General features: G+C 39.1%; 1 protein-coding gene and 2 non-coding genes across 3 annotated transcripts; 2 read left to right on the top strand and 1 right to left on the bottom strand.

Annotated features, from left to right (window-relative positions):
* The first annotated feature begins 27 nt into the window (after positions 1-27).
* Positions 28-101, top strand: TRNAP-UGG (transfer RNA proline (anticodon UGG)). The gene has a single exon. It is a non-coding gene; the product is annotated as a tRNA-Pro (tRNA).
* A 126-nt stretch (positions 102-227) lies between these two features.
* Positions 228-301, top strand: TRNAW-CCA (transfer RNA tryptophan (anticodon CCA)). The gene has a single exon. It is a non-coding gene; the product is annotated as a tRNA-Trp (tRNA).
* An 8,326-nt stretch (positions 302-8,627) lies between these two features.
* LOC127784346 (ribulose bisphosphate carboxylase large chain-like) lies at positions 8,628-10,553 on the bottom strand. Its single transcript, XM_052311575.1, is given in 2 exon segments — positions 8,628-9,867; positions 9,869-10,553. Coding segments are annotated over 2 exon segments (1,464 nt in total). The 5' UTR covers positions 10,244-10,553; the 3' UTR covers positions 8,628-8,778.
* Between the last annotated feature and the right edge of the window lie 5,153 nt (positions 10,554-15,706).

Below are 15,706 nucleotides of genomic sequence, written 5' to 3' on the forward strand. Positions count from 1 at the left end.
CAATGACATTGTACAACAATTTTGAAAAGGGATGTAGCGCAGCTTGGTAGCGCGTTTGTTTTGGGTACAAAATGTCACAGGTTCAAATCCTGTCATCCCTACCTATTACTTCTTTCTTCTTTATAGGCAGTAGTGAGGAGGTTGATTAAAGCGGGTATAACTTTAATTTGTGGATACTATACGTATGTGAGACACATTAGGAGTAGAAAAGGATTTGATTTTTGAAAGCGCTCTTAGTTTAGTTTGGTAGAACGCGGGTCTCCAAAACCCGATGTCGTAGGTTCAAATCCTACAGAGCGTGATTCCATCTATCTTATGTCCAAGCAGGGCAAAATAACTTAACAAAACAAATTGCAATTCCAATTTGACCTCCTCCAGACCAGAGAGGAGGGCAATCAAAAAAGAAATATTATTCAATCAAAGATCCAACTGATCCCCACGTCTGTATTGCAAATACGCAGTCACGAATAATCCCGCTAAAGTAATAGGAATTAGGCCTAAGACGATTCCAAATAGAAAAACTTCAATCATTTCGATTTGTTCGAGGGGATAAAAAAAAGAGGTACGATTTATCCCTAAATAGTAGTCTAAATTATCCACGAATCTCAATGACCAAGAAAAAAAGAATTGGTAATTAGTGCGTAGAATACCAGGAATCCAAAAGAGAGATTTTTTCTTTTCTGCCTTATTCATTCAATTCATTTCAAATAAGACGTATCTTGTTCAAGCCAATAAATAGAGCTAGGGTTAGAGTTAAAGCAGCTAATAGAAAACCGAAATAACTCGTTATAGTAAGCATGAAAGGGTTAAATTCCATTTTTTTTACTACACTACATATGTTGGTAAAGCACTTACCTAAGTTATGGAAAATTCATAATTCATCGGTTATTTTAGATAATACTAAAAAACAAGATAGAGTGAGATACAGAAGTGTAAAAGAAAATGGATTCATCAGATGGGGCATGAGTCCCTAATTCCGAATCAAGAGATTTGCTGTGTAATCTGTCAATTGAGTAAAGTAATAATATTAAGAACTAGATCAGCTAACCCCAGTGAAAAATAAAGAATTGAATTTGAAAAAGTTCTTTCTATTTTGGTCTTTTTCAATAGGATGATTTAACCTTCTTTTTGGAGCGAACAGTCGAATATTCCCCTATTCCTTCTTATTTTAATTGATTGTATTCCATATGGAATAAGAGGAGAAGAAAAGCATTCCACGACCCCTCGAGGGTCTCCTTAAAAAAAGGAAATCTTTCCTGAATTTACTTTTTTTAATTCCTTTTTCGAACCCCAATCAAAGTCGATTCGAAGCACTTCTTTTTCCATTACACTATTTCGGAAACCTAAGAACTGGCAAAGTTCCACGCTTGCAGTTTGGTCAAGAAAGTTAGTAAACAAGGCAAGGGTTGATTACGAATCTTGATTCTTCAAAGAATGTTCTCTCTTTCATAACAGATTATCTACTATTTGATTTTCTATTTATTAGATATTATATTATGCTAACCAATTAAATTCTTTAAGGGGAAAGGTTGGATTCGAAGGGATAGCTTTCGCATCTACTTCTCTTTGTATTGTGTCAGCATAAGAATATCTTTCCTAAATTCTTTATCCAAACCTGTTGATCATTAACTTAGATTTTCCCAAGATCTTGAGCCCTATTCCGAATTATTCTACTATTCCGAAGCCGGTGAAAATTAAGTAGGACCCTCAAAATTGAGGTTTTCTATTGATGCCTTGAATACCATATAGCTTACCCTATAGACAAGGAATAAAGAAGAGAAAAAAAGAATTCTGTTTCGAGACCAAGCGAAACAGGATTGCTGTGCCATAGGAAGGATAGCTATACTAATTTGGTATACTCAAAATACACCTTTGGTACAAAATGGACAATCTCACAAGGATGAAGTATCAGTAATTTTCTATTTACTGGTTGATCCCATCTTTTACGGAATCAATTCCTTTTTTGAATGTACAAAAATTTGGGGAGCTCAGCATGTCTGGAAGCACGGGAGAACGTTCTTTTGCTGATATTATTACCAGTATTCAATACTGGGTTATTCATAGCATTACTATACCTTCCCTATTCATTGCGGGTTGGTTATTTGTCAGTACGGGTTTAGCTTATGACGTGTTTGGAAGTCCTCGGCCAAACGAGTATTTCACAAAAAGCCAACAAGGAATTCCGTTAATAACCGACCGTTTTGATTCTTTAGAACAACTCGATGAATTTAGTAGATCCTTTTAGGAGGCCCTCAATGACCATAGATCGAACCTATCCTATTTTTACAGTGCGATGGCTGGCTGTTCACGGACTAGCTGTACCTACTGTTTTTTTCTTGGGATCAATATCAGCAATGCAGTTCATCCAACGATAAACCAAATTCCAACTATAGAACTATGACACAATCAACCCCGAATGAACAAAATGTTGAATTGAATCGTACCAGTCTATACTGGGGTTTATTACTCATTTTTGTACTTGCTGTTTTATTTTCCAATTACTTCTTCAATTGAGAGAAACAAAGAGAGTAGTAAGAATTCTCTTATCCCCATTTGGAAGGATACCATCCTTATAACTATCCATGACTGTTTTTGTCTCTAGCATGACCACTTGATAAAATGTGGTGGAAAGTAGGGGAAATGGCCGATACTACTGGAAGAATTCCTCTTTGGCTGATAGGTACTGTAACCGGTATTGCTGTGGTTGGTTTAATAGGTGTTTTCTTTTACGGTTCATATTCTGGATTGGGTTCATCTCTATAGTAATTGGAGGGACCAGGTTGTAAACATGAAAAAATAGGAACTTAGCGGGTCCTTACCCCCATTTATCTGATTAGAGCGGAAAGGACCCGTGGAATTCTTACTCTTATAACCTGACTTTTTTAATCTATTCCATAACCTACAAACGGGTTTCCTATTTTGATTTGTAAAAATAACAAAGAGAAAGCCTTTGCTCTGATGGTCAGAATCCCTCTATTTATTCGTTTTGTTTGTTAATTTTGTTTGTTAATAATGTTAGTGAAGTAATCCATCAGTTGATTTATAACCCCCTCGCCAATGAAATTAATTCACTTTTATGAAGCGAGGAGAAAGAAAGGATCAATCGAGGATCCAATATTTTATTCCCCGGAGGAAGTCTCCTGTAAATCATTGATTTAATTTAGAGTAATAAACTAATAAAACCTTAATTAAAACTACTCAACTAGCCTAAAAATAAAAAAAGCCTTCAATGGAAGAGTATCCGTTTTTTTTTGCAAAATTTCTGTAAGTTCTAAATTGAACTTAATTGAACAAGTCAAGCAATTCTATTTGGTCACAAAAAATTTGTCCCCCGCCATATTTTCTTTCCCTCTTTTTGTCCACTACATCGCCTGAACCTAAGCAAAAGAGGTTCAAGAGACAGACCCAAATAAAGAAGAAATAGTAATCTTTGCCGAATAGGAAGAAAAAAGATTCATATTTCGATACAAGAAGAATCGACACAAGAAAAAGGCAAAAAATTGCCTTTTTCTTGTGCCCAATAGAGGATTAAGAAGACCAGCAATCCCTCCTAAAAGGATTTGTTCCTTTTATTGTTCTCGCCCTTGCCTTGCATTCTCCTCGTTTTGCATGAGATGATAGAAATAAGGAATTGCAGACAAGACATCTCGCAAACAAAAAATAGTCTAAACAAAAAAAAGATTTCCAAAATGGATCATAGAGAATTCTAGCAATCGCCAATAAATCGCGGCTTTTTACCAACTTGATGGTAAGAAATCCCAGGACCTAGAAATTCATTTCGTACAATTGAACCTTTTCAAACTGTTTCTTTTTGAGAACCAAAAAAACTTGTGCCAAAATAACGGATGCGAAGAAGAACAAAAGGCCTTGAACGCATAATGGATCCTGAAGCACTATTTCTGCATCCCCCTGACCAAACCCTCCCACATTAGGATTACTTGTTAATGGTTGATCAAGCTTGATCGATTCCCCCTCTGAAACAAGAAGTTCTGGACCGGGAGGTATAAGATCAATCACTTGGCGTCCATCCGATGCATCGACTATGGATATTTCATATCCCCCCTTTTCTTTACGCAGTATTTTTCTTACTACACCTGTTGACGTTGCATTATAGACCGTATTGTTACTCTTGCTATCAGGATAGATCTGTCCCCTTCCTCGGTTTCCCCCCACATATATGGGATATTTTAAGAAATGAACGTCTTTCTTCATAGCAGGGTCGGGGGAAAGAATGGGAAAGACGATTTCACTATATTTCTTACCGGGAACAGGGCCTATCACAAGAATATTTTTTTATTGGGACGATAACTCTGAAAAGAGAGATTTCCTATCTTTTCTTTCAACTCAGGAGAAATACGGTCGGGCAGCGCTAATTCGAACCCCTCGGGCAAAATAAGAACAACACCCACATTCAATCCTCCCTTTTTCCCATTAGCAAGAACTTGTTTCAGTTGCATATCATAAGGAATTCGAAGAACTGCTTCAAATACAGTATCGGGAAGCACTGCTTGGGGAACTTCAATATCCACAGGCTTATTCGCTAAATGGCAATTGGCACATACAATTCATCCAGTTGCTTCTCGTGGGTTTTCATAACCTTGCTGCGCAAAAATGGGATATGCATTTGAAATAGATGTCCGAGTTATTACGTATATCATGATCGATACAGAAATCGATCGAGTCATCTTTTCCTTTACCCAAGAAAAAGTATTTCTATTTTCCATGTCCAATCACAGATCCCGGAATTTCTACAATAAATTAGATAGGTAGCTAAGCTAATCTAGTTCCCTATACATGAATCTGTTGTCATTCTACTGCAACAGTTGTACTGGAATGATGAATACCTTGAGCAGGTAGAAATAGAAAAAAAGAATTTTGCTAAAATGGAAAAAGGCTTTCTTTCTAAAGGAAAAAGGATGCTAATTTTGATTAATATCAGGAGATCAAATGAGTTTATGCTTCACTAATTGAATGATAAATGACTACAAGCGAAGGAGATAGGCGGTTTAAACAAAAAAAAGACCCAAAATTTCAAACATGTATCTAGAATCACAAGAAAACTACAAACAAAAATAGTGAAAATTAGCTCGTTAGGAACCCATCCAAGATCGTTATAGACCCAACGAATTAGTAGTTCCCAACCGCGGGTGGAGTGAAATCCAACAAAAAAATCAGTAACTAAAAGAATAAAAAAAGCTTTTACTGAGTCATTTAAGTTATAGAAGAATTCCTGAACCCAAGAATTCAAAATAACAAGTTCCTCTTTACCCAGAAAAAAAGAACCACTTAGAATAGCCAAACAGATTATATTTGTCGAGAAATGCAAAATGATATGGAGATGACCCTCATTATCTATTTTGGCCAATTGTATTATTTCCTTGCGTATTCCTATAGGGGGGTTTTGTACATGTGTATTCGGTTTCTCTTTTATCATTTCGTTCAAGATAAAAAGTTCTTCTAATTCCATGAATCTTTCTAGAACTCTTTTCTCTTGAATAGCAGTTAAGAGAGTTTGGGATTGCCTGGTATTCCACCAATTCTTAATCCAAAGTTCCAGACATTTGTTAAAAGAGAAAGAGACTCCCCAAGGCAAAAGTACGATAAATACAAGATATAGGAAAGAAGGCAATGCTTTCTTTTTTTTCATTTTTGATCTGTAAATTGAGTTGTTAATGAATCCTCTTTATTCGCTGACTCTATATGATATTTCTTTTTCTTTGAAGGAAAAATTCTATAACAAGGTTTGAGACCTTGTATCTATTCCTCTTTTTTCTATACTAGTAGAATTTCATTGCATTGAGTTCTTTCTTAGATCTAGATGGAGTGGAATAGAGAAATAGAAAAAAGTCCTTTCGGATGAAAATGGAAGAATATTACGCCATATATCCCACTTGGACAAATTAGAAGCAATTTTCTCTTATCCTCATTTGTTCCTTCCTTTAGATAAATACTCTAAATCCCCTTACAATAATGCAATTTCGAAGGGACCTTTTCCCTCATGTTGAGAAAACTTTTCTTCTTCCAATTCTTCTTCATTCAATTCATTTCAAAAAATTCAATTGGTACTCAAAATACTTCCATTGGTATGCGCAAGAAATAAGCCAATTCGGCAGCTTTTTGTTCAATTTCTCGTGGAGTAAAAAACTTCTCATCAGTACGAGTCATGGGAATGGCCCCCTGGCCCCGGATTTCCATATAAAGGATACGACGAGGAAAAAGACCTTCTTTAACCTGAATTCTAATTGATTGGATATCCCGCATAAGGAATCGAAGGAAGACGCGACGTTTTATTCGAGGGAATCCCCAACGAAAAATGCACACTACTCCCTCTTTTCTATCGAATCGGTCATAACCACTACCTACATTCCACAAAATAGTGCACCACAAGTAAGCGCTAATGAATAGGCCTGCGATTCCATAGAAAGACATCACGACCCCCTGTGGAAAAAAAAGAATTTGTTGAGATGGAAGTACAGATATAATATTCTTACCAAGATAACTGGAAGCCCCAACCACTAAGAATCCTAGTGAACCTAGAAAAAGAATACAGGCCCAGAAAAAATTACCTCTTTTTCGAGAACCTTTTAGAAGTTCTATCCATATGTGTTCTGATCGCCAATTCATATTAGATATACTAACAGCGGTCGATTGAAATTGAGAGAATAAGCTAAATGATTTTGACTTTACTTTTTTTGATTCTGAAATCGCCTACGCCAACTAGATACTCCTGTAAAATAATTGGTTAGATACATTGACTTTCTATTCAAAAAATATTTGTTGATCCACTTAAAAAAACTCGCTATACCCGGTTCCGCATATGCATGCATTTATGCTCGTAGCCTATATCCGCATCCATAATCCCCATCCATAGCGGGTTTGCATTTGTGTGTAGAAAGAGCCACATAACATACCATTTTATATTACTTACACTACAAAAGATCCGTATTATGATCCTGTGTGGAAATACATTGAGAAAATTCGGTCCCGTCGGTTCTAGACAATCTTATTTTTCTGCACATAAAGAAATAAAGAAGCCATTGCAATTGCTGGAAATACTAAGCCTACTAAAGGCACGAAAATAGAGGGTAAGTTAAAATCCATCATAGAATAGGTGTCTCCATTCAAATTTACTATTTCTATCTATTCGATTTGATCTATTCAAAAAATATCTTAAGATTCTTATGATACAATTAAGTATATCTATTATAACGAATATTGACTATTGTATTTTTGAGTTTGCAAAAAAAGATTTTTTATAGAATACTTTTTTTAGAATACTAAAGTATTCTAAAAAAAGAATCGAATGGATTATATAAATAATAAGAAAATAGCAAAAAAGGAGAAGCAATTAAAAAGATTTGATTTTTCTTTTCCGATCCTCGCGGCCTTTCTATCCTTCTAATCAAACTTCAAATTGGATTCAAAGTACGACTTAGTCGAATGCGTCTATTTCGAATCCAAAATCTTTTTCGTCTACTTCCTTCCACATGCAATACTTATTCAACCACTCTCGGACCCCACAAATCCGCTGTAAGGATTGATACATAGGACTTTTAGTTGATTGATATTGCCGTAAAGTTGAAACTTTTTTAGGCTTTTTTATTAAACTGTAATTTCCTCTCTGCATACGTGCTCTTCTAGAAGCATATACAATAATGCGCGGTAAAGGAGGGAAAATAGCATACTCAATCAAGGGACAAATTCTTTTACCTACTACAGATCTCATACTACCCCTTAGACTTTGTAAGGCCATATACCACCCCCAAAGGGTATGAAAATACCGGATGACCTTAGCTTTTCGACGAATCCTCGTCTCGTGCAGCGAAGTCCTGTTAGTAAGACCCCGCGCAAAAATGGATTATATAAGAATATAATTCCGAATATTCCTCCAGGTGCGTATAGTAGCATTGCGATTCCGAATCTTTTTTCTTTGTGAATAGAAAAAAATCATTGTATCGTTGGGTCGGAGGTTTGCTCCAGAAAAATTCGGAACAAAACGTCTACCGCGTTGAAGCCCATAGCCCCATGGAGTTCCGCGAAAGTATGATTCTTATCATCAGGAGCCTTTTGAACGTCTCTACGATGGGTCCAGATTCTATAGCAGTCCAATCTGAAATGAAAGACTTCTCGCTCTTGATTGGAGTCGTAAACTAAAACTACCTCTTCATCAAGGTTATAGAAAACTTCGTCATCTAGTTCTACCATCTTGAAAATCAATTCTCTTTTCTTACGAGCATTTCGAGTCACTTGTTGACTCACGATTGTGCCTGTTAAAAGTTTCAAAATGTCCTCTTTTTTGAAAGAGAGTCTTAGAAAGGGGTCTAACTTCCAAACTCTGTCTTTTTTCATTCATTCTCCTTTAGTTTTTTTCTCTATCTAGAAGTGGAATAGAATAACCCGGTTAAAGGGTAATGATCATACGTCTGTAATGCATTGTATGTCATTGATTCTTTCCCAATAAATGAAAACTTTTTCTGTAAATACTGCGTATTTGATTCCATTATCATATGATAATACTATATTTGTATTTATTTGTTGTATTATACCTTTATATCTTCTAAATATATAGAATAGAGGAATCCCGATTTGTCAAGTCTCATAATCGTATCAAAATCTATTTAAACTCAGCTCAATCTTTTTTCAGATTGAGCCGAGTTTAATTGCAATCAATTAGAAGAAAAAAGAAGAATTACTGCATTTTCGTAACTGATTTTTGATCTTTCTATTTCTCTTCTTTTTTATTTAGACCTTTTTTCTATCTAATTTTATCCACTTAGTCTAGCTATCTAGTTTATCTACCGGCTCGAATTCGAATTTGATCGCTTTCCATATTTCACAAGCTGTGGCTAGTTCAGGACTCCATTTGCAAGCTGATCGGATAATTTCATTACCTTCACGAGCTAGATCGCGCCCTTCGTTACGAGCTTGTACACAGGCTTCTAAAGCCACCCGATTAGCTGCTGCACCAGGTGCATTACCCCAAGGATGTCCTAAAGTTCCTCCACCAAATTGCAATACAAAATCATCTCCAAAGATTTCGGTCAGAGCTGGCATATGCCAAACATGAATACCCCCTGAAGCCACCGGTATAACACCTGGCATGAATACCCAGTCCTGAGTGAAAAAGATACTGCGAGCACGATCTTTTTCAATAAAATCATCGCGCAATAAATCAACAAAACCTAAAGTCATTTCGCGTTCCCCTTCTAACTTACCTACTACTGTACCAGCGTGGATATGATCTCTCCCAGACATACGCAATGCTTTAGCTAATACACGGAAATGCATACCATGATTTTTCTGTCTATCAATAATTGCATGCATTGCTCGGTGAAGGTGAAGAAGTAGGCCATTGTCGCGGCAATAATGAGCCAAACTAGTATTTGCGGTGAATCCCCCGGTTAAGTAGTCATGCATTACAATAGGAACCCCTAATTCCCTTGCAAATACAGCTCTTTTAATCATTTCTTCGCATGTACCTGCAGTCGCATTCAAGTAATGCCCCTTAATTTCACTGGTTTCGGCCTGTGATTTATAAATAGCTTCGGCACAAAAGACAAAACGGTCCCTCCAACGCATAAATGGTTGTGAGTTTACGTTTTCATCATCTTTGGTAAAATCAAGTCCACCGCGTAGACACTCATAACATGCTCTACCATAATTTTTTGCAGATAATCCCAATTTTGGTTTAATAGTACATCCCAATAAAGGACGACCGTATTTGTTCAACTTATCCCTTTCAACTTGGATACCATGAGGCGGACCTTGGAAAGTTTTTGAATAAGTAGGGGGAATTCGCAGATCCTCCAGACGTAGAGCGCGTAGGGCTTTGAAACCAAATACGTTACCCACAATGGATGTAAAAGGATGTAAACATGTTAGTAACATAACCCTCTTCAAATAGGTCTAATGGATAAGCTACATAAGCGATATATTGATTATCCTCCCCAACAACGGGCTCGATGTGATAGCATCGGCCTTTGTAACGATCAAGACTGATAAGTCCATCAGTCCAAACAGTTGTCCATGTACCAGTAGAAGATTCGGCAGCTACTGCAGCCCCTGCTTCTTCGGGCAGAACCCCCGGCTGAGGAGTTACTCGGAATGCTGCCAAGATATCAGTGTCCTTGGTTTCGTACTCCGGGGTGTAGTAAGTCAATTTATAATCCTTAACACCAGCTTTAAATCCAACACTTGCTTTAGTTTCTGTTTGTGGTGACATACGTCCCTCCCTACAACTCATGAATTAAGAATTCTCACAACGACAAGGTCTACTCGATATGGATTAGGCGTAAATGAAACCTTTGCAAAAATCTTAAAAAAAAGATATTCAATTAATATCAACTCATTAAAGAAAATGGGGGGCATGCTTAAGTTAATGAATATGTTTCATTCATATAATATGTTTCATTCATATATAACGGATACACCCTGTGTACATTCTATGCTATAGGAATTCTACTATAGGAATTCGATAAGAATTGAGTTGTTGTTATGGTAAGTTAACATGCTTCGTTATTAAACCATGGATTTGATTAACCAAATCCATCTTTATTGTATACTCTTTAATAGATATAGCACAACCCCAAATCAACTTCTAATCCTTATTAAGTTCTTAATAGACCCCCTTTTCTTATTTTGAGTGGAAATACCTAAATACTACGAAAATTCTCTGTTGATAGCAATCTATGCTTCACACTAGTATATATTTTGTATATCGAAGTCCTAGATAAGAAAGTAGAATAGGCACAAATCGTTCACAAAAGGCAAAATGTATATGAAAAAAAGATTGATTGAACTTTCCGACGGACTCATTCCATGAGTAAACGATTGAATGGGATTCGTTTGGGCAACGAAATCAAGTGCTGGTCCCCTTTTCTCTCTTATTGAATTAACTAATTCATTTCCTTTTGACTTTTGGATTTTTGGATATTTTTTTGGTGTTGATTTGGCATTATTCAACAAGAAAAAAAATCAAAATTTCGATAAATTCCTTTTTTTTGAAAATTATTTATGAGAACCAATCCTACTACTTCTCGTCTCGGGGTTTCTATAATTGAAGAAAAAAGTACAGGGCGTATCGATCAAATTATTGGACCCGTGCTGGATGTCACTTTTCCCTCGGGCAAGTTACCTTATATTTATAATGCTTTGGTAGTCAAGAGTCGAGACACTGATGGTAAGCAAATTAATGTAACTTGTGAGGTACAACAATTATTAGGAAATAATCGAGTTAGAGCTGTAGTATGAGTGCTACAGATGGGTTGATGAGAGGAATGGAAGTGATTGACACGGGAGCTCCTCTCAGTGTTCCTGTCAGTGGAGCTACTCTTGGACGAATTTTCAACGTTCTTGGGGAGCCTGTTGACAATTTGGGTCCTGTAGATACTAGTGCAACATTCCCTATTCATAGATCCGCGCCCGCCTTTATCGAGTTAGATACGAAACTATCCATCTTTGAAACTGGTATTAAGGTGGTCGATCTTTTAGCTCCTTATCGGCGTGGAGGAAAAATCGGACTATTTGGGGGAGCTGGAGTAGGTAAAACAGTACTCATCATAACACCAACTGGGACTAAAGATCGATCTTTAGTCCCGGTTGGTGTTACCAACCGGGACTAAAGATCGAGTTGACCTTTTTTTTTTTGCATGGCCCTGTTGCTGCATGGTTTATATATATATAAACCATGCATATATATGTTTCAGTACATATATGCATATATAATATATGCATATATATATATATATATTATATTATATTTATATATGTTTCAATACATATGTACATGCATAATATATAAGTATTTATACATATATATGTTATGCAAATGCATATGTATATATATATATATATATATGACCAAAATATATTTACATTATAGAAAATGTGTACACATGCATATAGAAACATATGTAGTCATGTATTAATTACAATCCATTATATATCCTAGCTAGCTACGATTTCGACATAGTAGTAGTTGCTAGCTCAGAAGCTAAGGACCTATGAATTGTGTTTCCGTCGTAGTAGAATTCACCCTTGGGATCAAGGATTTGTTCGTTGATGAATCCCATGAGTTGTTCTTGAACCGCCGCGATAAATTCCTTGTGCGTGGTCAGGTTATCCCTCATGCGAATAAACTATATGAATGTATGAAATTGATTAGTAATTAAACAAGAAATCGATACGTAATGAAATTTTGAATTTATTTGTACGTACATTGAGCTCTCTTGTGGTGATGATTTGGTCTGCAAGGTAGTGGCAATACTCGCACACGTAATAGCCGCACAAGTTAGTTCCCTTCTTTTACTTTGCCCACTACAAATAAATGACAAACAACGAGAGATCTAATTAATATACACTTGTATGTATTTGAATCGGAGAAATATAAATGTAGAGCATGTGTACTCACAGGAAATTTGAACTTCCGCCTAAGTCTTTCTCTCCATTTGCCGCGGACCAAATGACGGAACCGATACCAAGCCCTACATGGAGTTTAAAGCTATGATTCGTAGTAGCAACTAACATAACAAGAATTTCTTAATTAACAGAGGAACTTATGACGGTACCTGTCTATAAGTTCGAAAACCTTGTCAAACGTAGACTCTTTTTTATCCATTGAGTCATATACGTTGACGGTGCAGGCCGACAGGTCGAAGAATAAAAGCACCCAGTGGAATCTGCAATGTCCGTAGGATGCATTACATATGAAACACTTAGCAAGTTCATACGGGAATGAAATTTGGTATAGGAAGACAGTAAAATTAAACTAACTCTGTGTTGTATGGCAACAGTATGAACGTCTTGTAATGCTGCGCCTTCAGGAGATGGACGAGATTGTCCTCTGAGGCTTGCGGATATTGGTCGAGCATTGCGACGTTTACTTTCCGAGGGTCGATGAATCCAGTATCGGAAACCCCCCGCTGTCGGGCCCTTTGAATCTCAATTCTACAACGATAAAAGGGAGTATATTATTTTTTATAGTCTACTTATATACAAGGACCTAATTAACTAAAGGAGACGTAGTAAGAAATCTAACTGAACGATATACTTACAAAATCCAGCAACTCATAATAGAGACGTCGAGGGCGTCCAGCTGGTATAGTTCGTAGATTCCACTGAAATTGATCCAGAGAATGTCATCTCCTTGCAAGAAGTCCGTGTCCCTGATCCTCGCTCCGATCATCTCTCTACCGGTGGCGCTCATCTCCATGTACAGCTGATGGAACTTGTACATTTGTGTGGATAGGGACTGCAGCAACTCAGGCTTGACAAGCGGTTTACTGAGTTCGTACATGTATTTCACTTCCGCCTTTTCGATTGGTGCGACTCCTAGCAATTGATCCATAGTTAGACCGGTGTCAGTAATAAATTCTTCTATCGTCATTTCTTTATCGGTCACCAACGGCTCGATCTCCTGGTTTGGTTGCTCTCCAAGCTGAGGGACTGGTTTGGACTTTCTAGAAGATGCTTTCTTCAGCGTTCGCTCATAGTCCGATAGCTTAATGGCCTCCTTGGCAGGTGCAGACATACCCCTGAAGAAGTTTATGACACTCGGGTCTATAGGAATCTTCTTTTCTAGACTTCGAGGCTTGAATTTTCTCTTGACTTCTGATGCCACGTAAGCGTCAAGCTCCTCTTGCGTGCAATCGTACCCCGGGTCCTTGTTCTTGGCAGCGTCAACTTTCGCCTTCTTCGTTGCCCTTGTGTGGGCAGGCGGTGGAGCTTGGGGGGCCCTTGACTTTGAAGGTGCCGGAAGAGGAGCTTGCGGAGGAGTCGGTGTAGGAGCCCGAGGAGGAGTCGGTGCAGGAGCCTGAGGAGGAGTCGGTGCAGGAGCCTGAGGTAGAGACGGTGCTGGAGCATGAGGAGGAGACGGTGCAGGATCCTGAGGAGGAGATGGCGGAGCCGGAGGAGATGGTGCACGAGACGCCGCTTGTCGCCTAGGGAGGATGATGTACCGCCTGCGCCATAGAATAATGGCATGGCTTGTGTCTCGTAGATGCGTCTCACCGTCTCCTCCAGGGTAATCCAGCTCGAGGTCCTCGTACGCGCCTTCGACCAACTCAACTTTGACCTTGGAGTATCCTGCTGGAATCGACCTGCAGTGGTAAGTACCTGAAGGGTCCGTTGGGATGGCCATGCCCGACGCCACCTTCATGTGGTGAGAGGTTATTTATTAGTAATCAACATATATAAGCAGCAACTAGCCGAATGGGCAAATCTAAAATATATAAACTACGAGCCTACCTTTATTGATAAGTTCTTGAAAGGAATATGCAGCTCACATGGTGTCCGCTGAGTGATGTCATCAACGGGGCAGGTGGATTCGTCCTGGGTTTGCATGGCGTCCATGCTCTGTGATCCTACCTGCCCTGTTGAGGCGCAGCTGCTACGGTTTCCTGACGGGCTCACCATTGCAGGAGGAATGGTCGGCTGAGGATCATTGGACTGATGTGCGGCCATGCGTTCATCAACCTTCCTTGCCACCTCCTCTTGCATGCTGAGCTCGTAGCTCGATACCCTGAACTCAAGATCTGCAATCTTCGCCTCGGTATCTCTCTTGCTCCTCATCCGACTCCTGTACGTGTGGATGTCCTCCTTGAACCCAATCTTCCAAGGAATCACCCCTTTCCCTCATGTTCGTCCTGGATGCTCTGGAGTCTGCAGGGCAAGTGACAGCTCGTCCCTCTCTCTATCCGGTCGGAACGTGCCCTAAGAAGAGGCTTCCGCTGCGTCTGTTAGTCGACGCGCAGCCTCTCGTATCCGATCGCCGAAGACCAGTGAGCCATCAGCTGGGTTGAGCGCTCCACCGTGAGCATAGTACCAGAACTTCGATCGTTCCGACCAATTAGCGGTGGCTGGTTCGATACCCCTCTCAAGCAAGCTAGCCTCCATCTCCTCCCACTTCGGCATCGCGATGCTATAGCCGCCTGATCCCAAGTGGTGATGGTACTTCTTCTTGGCGGCATTTTCTTTGTTTCTTTCCATCATCGCCTGCCCTTGTTCACCTGTCTTATATGCAACGAACTCGTCCCAATGATCCCTTAGCTTTGGGAATGTGTCGTAGTTCGGTGTCTGCCCCTTTAGGATATATTTCTTGTACAGCTCTCCCTTGAAGCTCTGAAACTGTTCTGCCATTTTCTTCAGAGTCCACATTTTCACTTTGTCCTCTGTACCCGCGGGAAGGGTGAATGTCTCAAGCATTGTAGTCCACAACATCTCTTTCTCCGAATCTGGGACAAAGCTCTCATGATCTCCGCGTGCCCTTGTTCTTCGCCAGTACACCGTACTGACAGACACGTTATCCTGCACAACCCAACCGCTGTGACGTACATAGTTCTTGGCGACTTCTGCTAGGGCACTAGGTCGTCCATCTTCTTCCACTTCCGTTATAATGTGCCGACCCTCAAGCTTCTTCGCGGCACCTCATTGCCCGCGTGCCCTCTTCTGTCCAACGGAGGGTTGACTTCCACTAGCCTCCTCCTCCTGGTTGCCCTCCACATCCCTTTCCACATGCCCCTCCTGGTTCCCCTCCGCATCCCTCTCCACGTTCCCTTCCTCGTTCAAATACTGGTTTGGATCCTCGTTCCCCTCTTCTTCGTTCCAGTACTGGCTGCTTCCCTCCGCGATTGAATCGTACAATATCTGTTCCTCATCGCGATCAGCCATCTGTTCATACAGGAAACATCTGCTAAGTCATGAGACATTT

This window comes from Oryza glaberrima, chromosome 9 (genome assembly GCF_000147395.1).
Source record: "Oryza glaberrima chromosome 9, OglaRS2, whole genome shotgun sequence".
Classification (NCBI taxonomy): Eukaryota; Viridiplantae; Streptophyta; class Magnoliopsida; order Poales; family Poaceae; genus Oryza; species Oryza glaberrima.